The sequence below is a fragment of the Balearica regulorum genome, chromosome 2 (genome assembly GCF_011004875.1).
Source record: "Balearica regulorum gibbericeps isolate bBalReg1 chromosome 2, bBalReg1.pri, whole genome shotgun sequence".
Taxonomy (NCBI): Eukaryota; Metazoa; Chordata; class Aves; order Gruiformes; family Gruidae; genus Balearica; species Balearica regulorum.
In genome coordinates, this window is record NC_046185.1 from 162,883,291 (window position 1) to 162,901,363 (window position 18,073).

General features: G+C 43.4%; 1 protein-coding gene across 2 annotated transcripts in view; it reads left to right on the plus strand.

Annotated features, from left to right (window-relative positions):
* The window catches only part of PLCD1 (phospholipase C delta 1), a 58,072-nt gene that overhangs the window by 18,452 nt on the left and 21,547 nt on the right, over window positions 1–18,073 (plus strand). For both annotated transcript variants that reach the window (XM_075746763.1, XM_010310542.2), the window contains exons 3-6: window positions 6,492–6,720; window positions 11,582–11,711; window positions 15,920–16,148; window positions 17,252–17,453. In XM_075746763.1, the coding sequence (XP_075602878.1) occupies window positions 6,492–6,720; window positions 11,582–11,711; window positions 15,920–16,148; window positions 17,252–17,453 (790 nt within the window). The remainder of the gene's footprint in view (window positions 1–6,491; window positions 6,721–11,581; window positions 11,712–15,919; window positions 16,149–17,251; window positions 17,454–18,073) is intronic.

Sequence of the window (18,073 nt, forward strand, 5' to 3'; positions counted from 1 at the left end):
AAATACACATAAATTCTTCCAGTTTCTCTCGCTTCCAGCCCAATGACAGGATATTTTTGCATGGTTTAAACATAGTGCAAAAGCTTTATGTTTATAGCCTACTACCAGTGGTCAGCAGAAAACTTTTTCCTTCATTTTTGAGTTCCTGTGAAATTTAGGAATGCCCTTAAAATGCCATGCGATGAACATACCATACGATTTTTGCGGAAGAATGAATGATTGTCTCCATTGAATTAATGCCCTGAACTTGCTTGCAGAAAAACAAGGGATGCGATATTGTTCTGTGCTGGCTCAAGTCAAGAAGTGAAAACTTTAAATTGCTCCTGATAAGTGCCTAAAGTCAACAGAAACTCTCAGCAACCTGTATGCACACAGCGGGCAATTGACTGCACCAACACCTTCCTTCTGGAGCTGGTTAGGCAGTTTCTTTAGGAATCATTGCTTCACGGTCAGACATGTCTTTGTCCCTGGAAAAATATTTGCTGATGTGAATGTGTTATGCAAGACAGCCGTCAGCTGTGAAAACAAAACCTTCTGTCTGTGGGTCTCATTAGTTTTTATCAAAATCACTCAACCCATAAAACAAATCATTTCAAATGCAGAGCTGCCTGGTTTTTCGATTTAATTTTGAATCAGGCCACCGCATGCGTTGCTGGGACAATTTTCATCACAGGCAGTGTGCTGACAAATATTGACCTTATTCTCCATAGCATATGTTAAATGCAAAGACAGAAGTGTTGAGAGCCTTAGATCCAAATTTAGCAGCACTGTAATGGCAGGAGAAGTAGGAACTAGTTGCAGAAATAGTTTGCAGGGCTCTGGTTGTGATGTGTGGAAGGAATGTAAATAGAGATCACTCTATTTACATCGATGCCCCAAGCTGTGATTGGCAGACAGAAAGATTGGGTAAAGACCTTACATTAAAAGGTATTTCCAAACAACATGTAAAATTGCATGCGCATTATATCACTGTTTGTCAGCTGGTGACACACACCAGCGATGAGGGCAGACTGCTGTGCAGCAGATCTCAAGTTAAAACACCGTGCTGAGCAAGTCAGTGGAGGGGGAGAGAAGAAGAGAACAGCTGAGGAATCAGCAGCTGGGACCTGCAGTAATTCACACACCAGGAGATGAGAGCACAATGCAGTCAGGGCTAAGAAGGCACAGCACAGCGGGGCTCATGCTAAACCCACCCTTGAATCATTATGAGCATCCCTCAGCCATGAGGGTGATGGATAGCCTTTGGTGTTCCCGGTCCGGGGAGTTGACAGTGCTCTAGCTCCTGCTAATTACGAAGGTCCTGATCCCAACTGCGTTTTGCCATTAGCATCTGCCACCTATGGTGAAACTCAAATCAACTAAACTGCTTTTTCTGGGGTGAAACCAAAGAGAGAAGCGGCAGGCAGTGTCAGTTTGCCCCGTGTGCTCCGTGTGTTGGGAAATCCCTGTAGTCTCGCTGCAGCCATCCTGGCTGGCAGGGCAGTCCTGGGGTCAGGTAGCAGCTTTCATCTGTTCTTGACAAGATGCTAAGCCAGCGTGGCTGAGCTGCAGCTGGTGACGGTCTGATCTCTCTGCAGACATGCAGTGTTGTGTGCAAATACGGTGCAAGCTAGTAACAGCTGAGTACATTTCTCATCTGCATTTCCTGACAGTAAACAGAAGTGACTTATTGAGCCAATTAGAGTGGGATGCAGTAATTCAGCGTGACTGAATGCCACATTGTGGAGATCACTTGCTAATGACACAGAGGAAGGATAAGGAAAAGGAAGGATCTGAGAAGTATTTCCCCCAAAGTGAAAAAACTGTCCCCCTCCCCTCATGAGTAACCTAAGGCCAGCTGTTTTGGCTGTGCTTCCAAGTCTCTATACATTGACCCTCCTCTCCCTCTTTACCAGCAAAGGCACAAGGAAGGAGAAGCACCTTCACATGCTCAGTGGTTTACAGGAAATGTGGGTTCCAGTTCCTTGTTCTCTCTCTTTTCTGTAAGGCTCTTGAAAAATACATGTCCTCTCGCAGGGCTGCCTGCTAAACAGGAGGAAGGCAAAGGGTGATTGCTGTCTCCCTCCGTTCCTCCTTTCCCTGTATTCTTTAGGATTACCAAAGTGTGTTACTGTCCATGATCCCAGCATAGTCTGGACATTTCACCTTAGGAGCAGTGACTGAAGAAGAGATGGAGAGGCCAGTGGCCAGGGCTCATCTTTCAGACAAGTGCTCTAATCATTAGGCACCTTGTCAGGCTTGTCCTGGCTCTTCAACGCTTGTATTTTTGACTGCCCAAGGGCTCATAGTGCATACATCTGACTCGGATGCACTCCTGAAGCCTGAAAGCTCTGGGGTTACAACTTGTAGGGTGATGAAGAGATTGAATTTGTGTCCCTCTCCCTACTGCTTCCTGCAGGAATGGGTCTCACATAAATGGCCATCCCGTCTCCACATGCATGTAGGGCTGAAATCCTTGCACTGGGGTGTGCTTGAGGGCGCCTTGTGGAGGGTGGTCAGGCCAGCCCAAGTCCTGCTGGAGGGAGGTGGGGAGCTTTTTGTGCAGGGGCCACTTGAAGGAAGAAACTGAATTCTGGGGCATGGGTCAGGCAGAGGCACAGGTGAGGCTCTGCATCAGCTCAGCAAGGTTTTGTGGGTCACTGTTTTGGACTTGGGTACTTGCACACTCTCTAAGTCAGGTTACAGGCACATCAGTGTGAATCACAGCTTTTGTCTTCCTTTGAGAGGTGGTGTTCTTCCTTCGGCATGTGGAGATGAGCAAGTATAACAGCAAGCTCCTTGAAAACCATGAAGAGAGAAATCCAAATCAAGGGAGACCCGAAAGATACATGTTGGTTGCTTGAAAACATCATGGCTGTCAAAACTGGCCTTCTGCAGCCTGTGGGCCTGACTCATACCTGCCTGCTAATGCCATGGGTGAAACAGAAGGCCACTGGGCCGAGAATTAGTGAGGAAGGAGCACAAGGGCCATATCCAGTGATGAAAATTGAAAGGAGGATTAAAAAGAAAGCTCTAAATATCTCCCTGAGACTAGTTCAGACAGGAGTAATTTCACCGGCTCCAGGGAACACTGCTATATGTCCATGTCAGTGGGGAGCCTTCGGCTGTGGCACTGGCCAAGTGGCATCCACAGCAGCCAGGAAGGCTGACCAGGATGCAACCTGTTTGACTCCATGTCTGGAGGCCAGGAAGGACACAGGCTTCCTTGTGTTGTGCTTCATGTTTTCAGCTTTATACAAACCACCTCTTCAGCAGACTTCAGGAGAAGTAGATGCACACTTTCCAGATTCTCTTCTGCTCGTGGTTACCTCCCCGCTGTGGTGTGATGGGGAAGGAACAGGGAGGTTCCAGGGATACGTGATTGATGGGTGTTTGTTGTAAGCGTTCCTCTGCTGTGAAATGTCTCTGTCCTCCAGTTATTTCTGATTTCTCCTTGCAGATAGCTCAGCTGAGCACACAGTTAATTTGGGACTGCGAATACAGTACACGCACTGTCCGGGAGCAGCTGATAACGTACTCATGCTGGGTTAAGGTTTTCCAGAAAAGAGATAACATTTGCAGATGGTTTGGGCTGACTCCTTTGGCTTAAGCTTTTTTATTGATAGATGAAAGCAGTACACACAACCAAGCTATGGAAAGCTTTAAAAAGTGTCCTCCCTTACCCTGCTTTTCTAACAGTTCCTGTGCTGATAGTTTCTCTCCTTGTCTCTTTCGAGACTACAGTAGACACTGCTCCTGTTCTTCAGCCTTCCTTGTATCTTTTCTGCATGGAGGAGCTCTGTGCCCTCTATCATCCTCTTCTCAGCATACCCCACAGAGATCAAGACAGCCCTTCCAGACACAGGTTTTCAATCTTTTTTTTCCTCCCACATAGCTCTCTTTTCCAGTGGATTCACTTTGCCAGGTAATGATTTCCAAATAATCCATTCTAAATTTCCAATATTTAACATCAGATTTTCTAGTCTTGGAAACACTAGGTCATTGCCAACCCAAAGTTTAGGGATTGATTGCACAAGCAGACTAGTGAGCCATTCTGAAGGGACAATAACTCTTATGAGCCAAGCAGTAGTGAGCAGTTGGCAGATGATGAGGAGCAACAGGATGATCCTTCCACTTGCACTGCCATAACCAGAAGAGACCGGGAGTGGAGGAGAATCACCTACTTACGGACCATCTGCATAGCACACATCTGCAGCTGAGATGCTCAGCCTGGTCTTCCTTTCTGGTCAAGGATCCACTTTAGCCATGGATTAAGGGTGTGATTTATCTTACCCAGAAGTTTTTTTTCTAAATGGGACAAAACATTTGTGTTCAAAAAGCTTTTTTTTTCCTGTTGACTATAAAAGGAGTCTAACCAAACTTTAGACTTTTTGACTGAACTGAATCCCTCCAAGCATGATATTAAGGGGGTAGGATATGTAGTTCTACTTAAGGCACAATCACTGTCCTTTGGCCAATGTCCTAGTTAATGGGCAAAATCACCAGCAAGGCTCCCCACTAGCAGCCCAGCTGCAAGGGAATTGCAGCCCTTTTCTTTCAAGGGTGGTTTTAGTACTCAAACCCACAAACTTTCACTCTACGATAAATTGGCCAGATAACGTAATTCCACTGCAGCCCAACCCAGCCTTCTTCTCCCTTCCAACTGATCAACTATTGGCCTTTATGAAGTGATAATAAAAGACCACACAAAGATAATTGCTCATAATTGTCAGGGAGGAGCTTTGCCAGCTCCAGGAAGGTCCTCACAGTATGTACTTGTATAGGAACCAAACCAGCAAAGTGCTGTGGAAGATGTTTGATCAGCCCAGCATGTGGTGAGAATTTAAAGCAAATGTCAAGTGTTAGTTTTGGAAAGTCACTGATTTTTGAAGACTGAAGTTTTGAGGGTTTTTTTTTTTTTCTTTCCCAGCAGCTGAGTATCTTCATGACTGCCCTGGGAAATAAGGAACGTTTTCAAACGGAGCATCTGATGAATTTTGGATGATCCCAGGGCAGCCATGCTAAAAACATGCAGGGTGGATGCTGAGTTTTTTCTGCAGTGTTGACTTTGAATGAACCGGACACTTTAATGGTGAAATTGCACCAATTTAAATGAAAGAGTGGATAAAATGGATGTTTAAAGGCAAGTTTCTCCTATTCAGCTAAACAGTGGGGATATTTTACACTCATGTATTGCTTTTCAGCAAAGCTCGTTCAAGATAAGCCCAAATAAAATTGATGTCACACATCTATGACACAGGAAGTCATTTTAACCTGTAATTTACAATTTGAAGTAAGAAGTTAAGCCATTTTTTTCTTTCAAATTCCTGTGATTATATCTATTTTTTGGCATGCTTGTTGTAGAAGATGGCTGAATTTCTCTCAAGTGTGTTGCCTTTTCTATGTGTGCCCTGAGATAGTATTGGTAGATGTCTGCAAAATATTAACTGGTCTGTCTCCCACTCAAGAAAATGCTATTAGATTTTCTCAGTTATGGACTCCAACACTGTTTACGAACATTTTTGCCATTTATTGTGTGTAGGTGCCATCCCTACTTCGCTGTTAAGTTTCTCAGCGGTCAAAGGTGATTAAATAATTTCTGCCCTCTCCTCTCAGTCCTTTGTAGATGTATTAAGTGACCTATGAAAGACAAAAAGAGGCTGTGCGTGCTGCTGGGAGCTTGCCTGGTTTCAGCACAGTTTGAAGGCACCTCCATGCTCTCAGGGGCAGCGTAGGGATGTCTCAGTTACTTACATTTGTTTAATAACCCAGTCACTTGAATGTGTGTGCATTGTGAAAACTTGGTGTGATTTCAGGGCTCATTTCCACGAGCTGAGAGGCAGAGATGGAAATGGGGAAGGATGGTCTTGAAAGCAGTGGCTTATTTTCTTACAGCAAAGAGGATCAAGTCTGCTCTTTACTGGGGTGAGGATAGAGTATCGGTGACACCAAACTGCTTTGAAACTTTGGTCTTTACCTCCCTAATTTACAGTAGCGTAACTGAGAAGAATATGAGGGATTTTATATTTTACTTTCTCACTATTTTGCAAACTAAAGAAAGACTGTTTTGGTCCCTGCCCTCCTCTTACTGATGTCACCTCTCATTTTCATGTGAGGTGATGTTCACAGGGAGGCACAACTCCACTCTCCTCATTCTCAGATGGGGGCAGAGATCAAATCAGGGATGCTCCAAGGACTGGAACCAGGCTCTTGGCAGTGACTGATATCTCATAAACATCATATCACAGTATGGCATCTAGTGCATATTCTGCTTCTTAGTTAAATATTGAACGTGGCTAAAGAGGTTTTTAAAAAAAAAATATCTTGCTCTTTCTGCTCCTTTTGATTTGAGCTTTCTTTAGTATCAAAGTTTGGGGAAGGGGGGGAAAGGAAGGGAATCCTCCAGAGGTTGCAGGAAAAGGAGAAAGAGTAATTTCTTAATATCCCTAACAAGGTAGAGAGATAAGGCTGACTGAACTCCTGCTGACAGCAGCTCTGCTTTCTTTTCACAGTCTCCATTGAAGATATTCGGGATGTGAGGTCAGGCCATAAAACAGAAGGTATGGAAAAATACGCCAAGGATGTCCCAGAGTATCGCTGCTTTTCCATCATTTTCAAAGACCAGCGGAAAAATCTGGACCTCATTGCGAGTTCAGAGGATGATGCCAACCACTGGATCTCCGGCCTTGGGAAAATCATAGCCCACAGCAACTCCATGAACCAGAAACAGAAACTCCAACAGTATCCTTTTCCTTATAAAGTGATTAATCACACACAAAGATGCACTTGTCTTTCTCTGTGGGTGGAGATGGTAGACTAACCCCATTTTTTTCCTATTGGCCCTGGGCACTGAGTTTTCTGTTGCACTGATTTTGCACCAGGGCAAACTCCCTGGTTTCCAATGCTTTTTTTCCCTGTTTTACAGTGATACAAGCAAGAGCAGATTCAGGCTTCACATAGCTCCTTAAGCAAAGAATTGCTTCTTTCAGGGAGCTCCAGATAAAACAATCATTATTTTTTTGTATTCTTCAGGGGTCTGTTTCACTTGCATTGCAGTAAACTCCAGGACAGGCACTTCTTGGCAAGGCATGAAAAGCCCGTACTGTTTGTCATGTTTCTCAGTAATACAAGGCGAGGGAACTGATTCTCCTCTTCTGACTGCCAAATTTACTCTGGGGTAGCTCCACTGACTCCTTATTTGCCTCAGCATGGGAGGAAGTTTAGCCCTGAAAGCATTTGCAATTGCTCTAGTGACAATGCAGACACTGGAAAGGAAAAGCAGCAGGGAAGGAAAGGAGAGTGAATTAGTTTTGAAATGGAGAGTTAGTTATTGGGTGAAATCCTGGCTCTGCTGAATTCACAGGGAATTTTCCTGGGGGCTGCATTTCACTCAGTAAGTTGCTTTGCAACCACAGGTCTCACATCCATAAAAAAACAGAGGGTATCTGTGGGTGCAGTTTTTGATGGATTTTCTGCAGTCCCTGTGTGTCTGCGGCCCTGACTGTGACATATGAACCTGATTTGATGCAGCTGCAGCAGTCATAAAATATTAAGTTCCTTTAAGCTTCCCAAAGATAGGCATCCAGCTATCAGAGAGGAAACCAGATAGTGCTGTCAGTAAGAGAAGACTGCGTGAGCTTCATGCCTTGTTCAACATCAAAGCATCTGTGGAGAGGAGTGGAGATGCAAAATCCTCAGCTGGGCAAAATCACAGAGCTGGAGTCTGAGCCTGAGCAGGCACCAGGGAGTCTTGCCCTCAGTCAGGGTTTCACTCCATGTAGGTTCCCTGCTGAGTAATAATGTACCAATGATGAAGGAGATGGCACATAATTGCTGAGCTTTCATCAGGCTTTACTCTTCTGTGGATTCTCTGAAGTCTAATAAGCACTTGCACAACCGTAGTGCTGTTCGTTTAAAGGAATCAGACTCCGGTAGTTCTGATGTGCATAGGATGCTGTGTTTATCTGCTGCACTATGAATGTCTTTTTGGATGGTTCTTTAAGCTCTAGGCTGTACGGTCATTCTTCAGTAGTGTTATCAGTAATGTGTCCATGGTGGTAGGGAGCAGTCCCTAGACAAGTTGACATCTTGAAACTTTGGTGCTGTTGAAATGTTGCACCCTGGCAGTTTTCCTTCTGAATGTGAAGGCTTCCCCCACCCCACAGTGTGTGGGGAAAATGTAGGCTACAGAAAGTCGTCCCTCGAGTGTGTCAAATTGAATACATTGCTGAAAAACTTCCCCATAAGAAGAGACAAGAAGGAGGGGAAAATAACAATGACATTTGCAAGGGAAGAAGGCTGTAAATTTCCAGCATGGAAAAGTGTGTCTCTGTCTTTGGAAAGCAGAATCGAAACTAAATAGGGTGGGTAGGCAAGCCGTATTTCTGGAAGAGTAATTACTGTGCAGTGCTGGCTTCCAATCTGGGATTGTCTCAGGCCGTTTAACGTAACCTGGAATTACAGAACAGCATGATTTCTCATTTGAAATTTGATGATGTTTAATTAAAGCCTGGGATTTTAAATTTAGTCTGTCTTCACTGGGTTTGCTTGGCAGCATGGGATTACTCAGATCTTCCTTAAACCTCAGAAATGTTCTCTGCATCTGTGAGCACAGAAGGGAAAGAGTTGGTAGATGAGGGCAAGTGTTGGGTCCCCTGCCTGTCCCCCATGACTGGAGAATTGCCTTGCAGTGTATCTTTTCCAACCTCCAAAACCTTGCAAAGCAAGTAAGGAATGAGTAAGATTTTGAAAACAAGTATTGAAAGCAAAAACCTTGCTAGTTTCAGATGGGGTTTGTTCAATTTATAAGATGATGGAGTTGCCTGCGGTAGCAAGGGACTTGAATTAGTGTCTTATGTGTCCTTTCCAGTCCTATATTCTTACAAAGATAAAACCCCCACATGCTTTCTGAGTACTTCTGATGTTCTTATATATACAGTACTGTTTTATTAAGCCTCAGATTCAGCTCTGCAGCAAGCTGGCATAGGTTATTTAGCAAATATTGCAGGTATGTGTACAGGGAAGACTTCAGACAGAAAATACAGGGGACTTTTCATTTGAGTAGCGTGGCACAGTCTGCTTCGATTCTGGGATTTATGTATGAGCTTTTCTTCTGGTTGGAAATCACTTACCAGAAGTTTTGCAGCATTTCTGTTCTGAGTACGTTCATGGGGTATTTGCCAGATAGTTCCAGTCAAACTCTTGAGTTTCTAATAGAAAGCTGGTAGCCCTGGAGCTGGCAGATCCTTTAAAAACAAGAGGCAGGAAGCAGGCTTTCTCTGGATGTATACAAGAATGGGAACAGCTTTTTCCTAGTCCACCTAGGCCCAAATAGGTGTATAAAGTGAAAGGAAGACCCCAACCAGGGCTGAAAAATGGTATTTGTATCAGATGAATTTCAGTTGAAGTGCTTAGTTCATCCAGCTCCTCTAAGCTCTCTCAAACCTGGGGGTGGCCAGATGCATGGGGAGTTTGGGTGTTTTGGGGACTGAACACTGCTGAAATGACCGATGGGAGCCCCGGTTGTCTGTAGTCTCTTTTTTCTCTCTTTGCTGCTTGTCCTTGCAGCAAGACCCGCTGTGGGCCTATGCTCTTCATCGGCTCTGATTTCTCTCTTACATTGCTCAGCCTCCCTGGGAGGGATATAACAGCAAAGCATCCGCCATTGGGAGGCAGGACCTGGGCATACTGTTTTCCAGATACATTTACTGCCCACATATTGCCTCCCAGAGTTGACGTTGGATATGCGCGTAACCTCTGGGTGCTCATGATCAGTGGAAATGACTGCAGACTTTTTAAAAAAGGGTGTTTTTTTCCAGCGGTTAGAGCAAAAAGAGTAGTGTCTACACGCAATGTTATCCAACCCTGCTGCTCACCTCTGGCTGTGACAGATGGAACATCCTCACTAGACTTGCACGTTACTCCTGCCCGTTATTTTTAGGGAAGGCTGTGAAGGGGACCCAAGGTGCAGAGATCAGGTACAAATGGGTGGCACTGCCGTTGGCACCATGTTGACATGCTGAGCAGACACTCTTTGGAGGACAACTGGTGGAGGGGGTGTTCTCCACTCTGGGGTGGATGGTGGTGTCCTCCCAGCAGAGCACCCTTCGCACATGGGAGCTTCATGAATAGAACCTGGTTTTCTGGGAAGAACTAGTCCAAGTCAGACCCTGTTTCAGGGCCCTGGATTGTCCTTGGGAGCTGGGGAAATGTAGCCTCTCTTTATTTTGGCTTCTGTATCTAAAGAAGGGGAGTATTAATATTACCAGGCTGACTGATGTGGTGTGAGGTCATTGTTTAGCACCTGCCAAGATTTTTAAAGGCAGAAAGTTCAACTTTCCATGAGACAAACAATACTTACAAACAGTTTACATGTATCTCCATAGTTCAGAAATATTTGAATGCAGTGGTAGCTGTGGTGAATACACTGTTTCAGGGTTATGTGTACAGCCCCTAAGGCTGTCAGTTAATGCCCTTTTTCAGGGTTATTTTGAAGGGCCCAGTTAAAATGTTATGGTACCATATGCCTCAGCTGGTATTTGCTAATCCTGAGGTTTACTCTACTTAATATCTAGATTGGGCACTTTTTAAAGATTTTTTTAGAATGAATTTGAAGCAATGCTTCCTATGCAAGACATGGAAGGTTACATTTGTGGAGATCAAATTGTTACTTTGATCATTTTTCTATTGAAAAATAGATTTTTCTGGATGACCTTTCTTATTTGACAGTAAAACAAACCAGAGGGAGTCAGTTCCATGATGCAAAAAGCATGGGTTAAGACTGCAAGGTATCTCAACTGTCTCACATTATTTTCCCAAGACACCGAAAGAACATGGGAGACCCAGTTCAGACTAACTGGCATCACATTAAGCAGCTTATTTTTTATAGTAATTACTTCAGATCCATAGATATACTAAAGTTATTACAAGCCAAGCTCTGACGAACTATTATCACACTATGATACAGTAACAGATCCTGTGTATTTCACAAAGGGAAGCCAAGACCCACAAAGTTTTATTTGATTTTGCTCACAACAAAGTTCTTAAGACATGTAGGTAGAATCCCTAAATAAATATGGAAGCTGAAGGTGACTCAAAAACTTAGTATTAATGCTTATTTTGGAGAGTCTCTGTTCAGTGTTCACCTTGATATACTGAATATTGATCAAATCTGTAACAATGGATTTACCAAGCTCCACTTGGGAGCTCTTTTCGTCCTTCTTCTATCCCCTTTTAACAGTCTGGAGCAGAATGCTCTTTCTGTCATAAAAGAGAAATCAGACTGTTTTGTGATGTGGCTGTGGCCAGAAACTCCTACAGGGTAAAGAGAGCTGATCCAGCCTTGGCCAGATGGTGAAAAGCTTCTCCTGGGTCATGATCACTTGTATTACAGTGCATTTTGCTTCTGCCAAAGCACCATTTTGCTTTTTCAGACCAGAAGGTGAAGTGATGTAAGCTGTTTCAGTGGTAGCATGCTGATTTACAGCAGCTGGGGAGATGGTTCAGAGTCTTTAAAAGAGATTTCCCCCCTGCCATGGGCAGCAGAAGGATGGTATTTAGGCTAGGCACTGACCTGGAAGGATTTCCTTACATCATCCTGCAGCTGGATTCATACCTGCCTACGGAAAGCTGATAAAAACAAAGACAACAAGATGAGCTTGAAAGAGCTCAAGAACTTCCTGAAAGAAGTGAACATTGAAGTCGATGACTATCATGCCAAGGAGATTTTCCAGGTAATGAGAGCAAGCAGATAAAGTATTTGCTGTTGGCTGAGATCAAGGTCTCCCTCAGCTTTCAGCTTTGGTTGGAGACTTAAGCTAAAGTGAACTCCTAGCATCTTTCCCTTACCAAGGAAGGATTTTTGGTTTTTCGTGCTCAGTGGATTCTCAGCAGATGCAAGAAAGAAGGAAAAGCAAAGTTCAAGTGCACTTTGAGCCCCAGGTGTTTCAGGAGTTCTGCGTAGCACAACCACATGTCAATGCCTAAGTCTGGCTAAAATTGGTTTGGTTACAATTATGAACCCAGATCCTCACCTTCTCAAAGGAGGAGGGTGCCAAATGACAGGTGTGAACAAAAAGAAAGTGCAAATTAGGAAAAAACCCACCAGATTCATGTTAGATACATAACATTGCACCCAAACCTGGACCAGTCTGGTTGATTTAATAGCCCAAGGCATGCTTAATCTGCTCAGGGGCATACACTTCTAAATTCTCAAGATTTGGACTGCTGGCCGAGCCCATCAGAAGATAAGAAAGGCATGAAAATTTCTCAGTTGTTAAGCTTTGCGTTTCTCTCTAAAGAAGCTTTCCTGCTGAGGTGTGATAAAGTATCTGGATAATTTCCAAACTCCCATCCTGTCTGCAGCAGGATTTGAATTCATGGGTGGGCAGTTTCAGAAAGGCTTTTTTTGATCAGTGGTAAACATGTGGGTGGTTTTGGGCACTGGGCAGTAATTCTCCTGCTCCTTCCTGTAAGCAGATAGCAGGGAAGGTTGGCAAGATCTCATAGGACCTTCCCCCGCCAGAGGCACAAGTTTTCTAATCCTTGCTTTATGGACATCTCACTCTCTAATAACTCTGCAAGAATTGGGGTAAGGTCATCAGCAGATCTTAAAGAATTTCAGCTTGCAAAATCTTCCGGATGTATTGCCTGCTCTGGCTGGCATATTCCATGCTTTATTCCCTGCTCAGGAAGACCCTGGAAAAATAGAAATATGACTAGGGTTCCTTTGATTGAGTTAGATGTCTTCAGTGCAGACATCTACATTGAAAGTAGTCACCAACACTTACACTTTCTTTGCAGTCTGTGTAGGTCAAGCCAATAATGGAGACCGGGGTGCAATTCACCTCATCCTAAGGGATACATCTCACATATGTCAGATGAATCACTCGCTACATCTTCAAACATCGAACATGTGAAAATAGACCCTTTTTTTTTTTAAGAGGCACAGTCTCCTCTTCGTTCAGTGAACCTCTTTTGCTATTTTAATAGTTACAAGAGATAGTTACAAGAGAGCTCTTGGAGTGGAAACTTGATGAAGTTCAATTCTCTTTTTGCTTAAGGACTCCAAGTAATTATTAAACCTTGATTCAACCCATCTAAATACAGGCAACTAGTTGAAGTACCCTCATTAGGCATGTAATTGTTATAAATTTCCTGTATAGCCACCGGAAAGAGATGCTCTTTGGAGGTTAATTCTAATCTCTTGTGGGCTGAATTGCCTCCAGGAAGAGTCTGTCTTGCTCCTAAAGCAATTACATTTTCAGTTTACATACTGCCTAAACTTAGATGGACTGAGAGACACTACAGCATATTAAAAGGGTGATCTTTTATGTCTTAGCGAGTTTTTCTTCATTTAGTCACAGGAAGGAAGGGTGATCAAGGACTCAAGAGGGCATGTTCTCGCATTATTCTTGCTTTTCATCACATAACTCTGTGTCCACGTCTAGGTTTTAGACACACCTGAGTAAGACATATGCAATGCAACCAGAAACTGTGCAAAGCTCCTCTAATTGCTCACTTCATTTCAACCTGAATATTCACTCTGGTGCATCAGAGAGCTTCTGACTTTTTCTAGCAAGCCAAGGTTTGTTCAGGACTCATGGTTCATGATCCATACAAGTGAGGTAAACCACAGTATTTTGGGTTGAGATTCTCTTTCTAATTTGAAGCTCTTGTACCTCAAGCAGAAGGAGCTCACTTTTATACCGTGCATCTGATCTGTCCTGGAATATGACTATGACATCGGTGCTATAGTCCTATTTTCATCACAACCTTTAATGGCCACTAATGAACAAACTTTGCAAGGCACATCACTTAAAATACCAGTTTTCTAGAAGCCATATGATGTCATTTTCTCTGTTGTGTCTTAAAGAAAAGAATGTCTGTCATTCATGGCATCCCTGTAGTCTCCACCAGTTGGTTTCCCTCTTTATATTCCTTTTTCAATTGCTAAGCATCATGCTCAACTTAGCTCGTGAGATCTGCCAAAGCCACAGCACAGGATCATAGACATGGAAGGCAGCAAGGAAAAAACAGTTCCTGGACTGATCAAACCTAATTTGAAGATGTCTGTAGTACTGAGCATTTCACAGGTTGTCCCATCCCTGAGATGAGCTCATAGCTTCCATCCAGCAAATTCTGAAGTCAGGACAAGTTGAACTTTTCGCTGTTGGTTCAGTTTGTAAAATGCTGTGCGTCATGATAATTTTGTTTGGTTTTATATGTGCACCATAAACAGATAGTGAAGGACTCCATAGGAGGATTTGCAGGGGATGAAAGTCCCTCATTATCATCTCGCTTGGGGCAATGCCAAAGCCACCATGGCCATCATCGAGATCATTATCAGAGTCAGGTTGAGATTAGTATGATGACTGGTTAAACTCAGACATGCATTTTGGTCATAAAACCTAGGACAATAGCTCTGTCATAAGAGATCAAAGACAGAAAGCGATTTAATTCCTCTGTTTTGACAAGTTACCATCTGTCAGCTAAGTCCTGGTAACTGATAGAAACTTGTCCATAGCAAGGGTGAAATGAAATGGGCCACACCTCCTCAGAGTGGCCTGGAGAACACTTTCCATTCCAAGTTCATGCCTAGAGAAGAGAGGTTTTTAGGCCAAAGATTAAGTAAGGCAAGCCATGTCCTGCAAGGGTTTTGGCACCCATACAAAAAATGAGATTTTTCAGACTTACCTGAAATGTAAGGTGTGCGATGAGGAGACCACTGTTAAGGGTCTATTTGCTTGCTTTAGATATTGAGAGAGAGGCAATCATCATAATAACAAGGAATTAACTAGAAATGGGTTGATTGCTGAAATTTGCAGGGAAAAACACTTGGAAGCCTTGTAACGCTCCCTGCCATAAGTGATTCCTCTGACATAGGCTCGTGCTTTCCCTTGCAGCTTGTTTTGCTCAGCTTGTATTATTTAATGCAGAGGTTTACATCCCAGAGATAACTGAAAAATAGTTGCTTACCTCTCCATGAAGAATTCTGCCAGGAGCAAACAACAACATTAATATCAGGATTTGCCACATGAAAACAGTAATTTCTGATGAAAAATTGAATCTGGGAATATTTTAAATAAACTGGAAGTATTTGTTGTTGGGAAAGCTGTTGTCCTTCATGAAGACACTAACCTGTATATCTTAAACTCCTAATCTTTCATGGACAGTCAAGTCCTTGACTGTGGTGCTCTGTCAGAGCTGTTATCTAGTGAGAAGTTCAAACCACAAAGGAACATGGGGGCATGAAGAATTTCAATTACAACTCCTTGAGAAGCTGATATCTGATTTGAAATTTTGTGGATATTTTTTTACTTGGGTGGGTTTTGGATGAGAATGGAAAATTTCCATGAAAAGAATGATTTTTTCATACCTAACCATGCACATGTTTAGCAGAATTTTTTTTAAGTTGGTTTTGATGCCATCTTTGCAACCAGCCCAACTACTAACCTTGACAGTCTCTTGAGGCCTGAGCTCAGACCCACTGAGGTTAAGGGGAAGGACCTTTTCACTTTACTTACTGGATTTTACGCCATGGTCTCTATCAGTAGTTTAAGATGCATTGAGTTATTTATTTCCTTATATTCCTCCACCTCTTGATATCAAGACTTACATTTCTCTTGAGCCTTAATTTGTACTTAGATTGTCTTGAGCTGTCCTTCTAACTTATGGTTTGCACTGTACACAGTGCAGTGGAGCTCAAGACCATGCCCAGTGCTTTTCAGCACACTGAAATAACATGAGTAAATATTAATAATTGTAACTGTTACATGACTGTTGGCCTTGTCAGTGAGAACCATTGTCGTTGACCAAGTGCTTCTCATTCACTGTTTCCAATTATTTTGTGTTCTGCGTTGTGTAGCCCTGGTGCAGATTACGGCTGGCATATGCCAGAAGGAAAGAAGGTTTTCACTCCTTCTCCCCTCTACGTTTACAGCACTGTGACAAGTCCAAAACAGAGGCTCTGGAGGATGATGAGATAGAGGAATTTTACAAGATACTGACAGAGAGGAAGGAAATAGACAAGATCTTCCAAAAGTACTCAGATGCAGAAGGGTTCATGTCCTGCCAGAACCTGGTGAGGTTCCTCTATGAGACACAGCAAGAAGAAGATGCTGTTGTTGCTGCCCCTGCCTTAATTCAGAGATATGAGCCCAATGAAAGAGGTAGGTTGGAAACCCTGGGTGGTTTGCTTCAAAATCTTGCTTTCTTGATGAACTATGAATTGCTTTGCTGATGCTTTCTTCTGCAGCCATGTGTGTCATTTTCTCCTCGCAGCTGCTTCTAAAACACCCGTCTTCTAGGGGAACATTAGCAGCTCTGGGAGACGAAGGCACAGGAGAGCCTGGGAAATATTTCTTTTCAATTGACTTGGGTACACCAAGCAGCTGGAGAAGGGTTGATAGAGAGTTGGCTAGAGGGTGATAAAGTTTCTGAGGGAAAGTCTCTCATGGCTTATTCAAATGTCAAGACCTTAGATGTCTTTGCAAAGTTAATAATGTAGCAATATTTCTGTTCTCCAGAAGGAGGAATGGAGGCAAATGTTTTTGAATGTGAGCACCATCGGATGCTGAGATCTCTGAGTAGAGGGCCAAGAAGGTGACAGCTGTTTAGGAGAGCAATCACAGAACTGTTACGTGAATTGCCAGTCTGGGGCACCTCGTAGGACATATTCAAGTAACAAACACAGGATCATAGCCAGTTTTTGCACTATCCTGATATACCTTCAGGAGAGGGACAATCCTTTGCAAATGTCAGGCTTGGGGATTAGACCGAGATCTAGCTCAGTCCTTCGAGATGGGGAGATCCCAATTTCTCCTCAAAGTTATGTTATTTTCCATTTACTATTTGTAAATAATGTATTCACTGGATAATCTAAACAGGATTTATCTGGCTCTGTTTAGACATCTGACAATTTCTCTGTGTTGGCATGAAGGAAGCTTGAAGTGCTCAAATGGAGATTTTTATTCTGTAGATCTCTACAGACAGGTGAGATAAGAGCTGTCTTTGACACTTGTAAGGTGTTATCAAGGACAGTAAGTGCCATAAAAAGCCATGATTGTGGAGGGGTTTTAAAAGCATTTTCAGGCAGATGAAGCTGTCATCATTGTCTGAACAGCATCAATATCTTTACTATCAGCTGAATACCTAGGGAGCATGTTCTGCCTTTGAGATCCTCTGGAGAACAGAATGCATCATGGTGAAGATGATGGCACAACCTGGTGGTGTCAGATTTTCAGTATAAGCTTTCTGTCTATTTGTCTGGCAGCCAAGAGGGGTAACGCCATGACCAAAGATGGTTTTCTGATGTACCTGCTGTCTGATGATGGGAATATATTCAACTCCTCTCACCGTAAAGTTTACCAGGACATGACTCAACCTCTCAGCCACTACTTGGTGTCATCCTCACACAATACCTATCTTATGGAAGACCAGCTCACAGGTCCAAGCAGCACAGAAGCCTATATCAGGTAATGTATGCGTGTGTGTTTATGTGTGTGCGAGGGGTTGACCTCTTTCTTATAAAAGACATAGAGTGCATCTATACTGCTAGATGCAAGAGGACCAAGAAGCAATCTCCCATCCTAAGACCAAGTAATGTAGACTGGCCCATGTTCACATCAGGGTGAGCTGTTTCTAAACCAGGTTGGCCATGTCCCCCTTTTCATAGCACTGTGACCTGGGTCTCTGCCGGGCCCCCTGTGGTGTCCATCTGACTGTAAGATGTATAATTACTACATTTGGGAGTAGTTTAAAATATCTGCAATCATGTGGAGACTAGATTACAGCCCTCTAGCATGGTGTTTTCAAAGCATGATGCAGAGAGGGTATGTTGCAGAATATGGCATGAGATAGTGCAAGGAGCTCACAAGGTGCAAAGATCTCTGGGATAGAGCTGGAGGACTGTGTAGGGACTGGAAGGAGCCAAAATGATGCATACCGTCATGATGTTTATGATCTGTACTGCCTTTTGGGACTAGCCCCTGGCATGGACTGTCCCTAGAACCGTGCTGGGGTTTATTTTGAAGAGACCTAGTTGGAATGGTCCAAAAAAGGATGTGGGATATGAGCTAAGGAAGTAGTGTGGGTG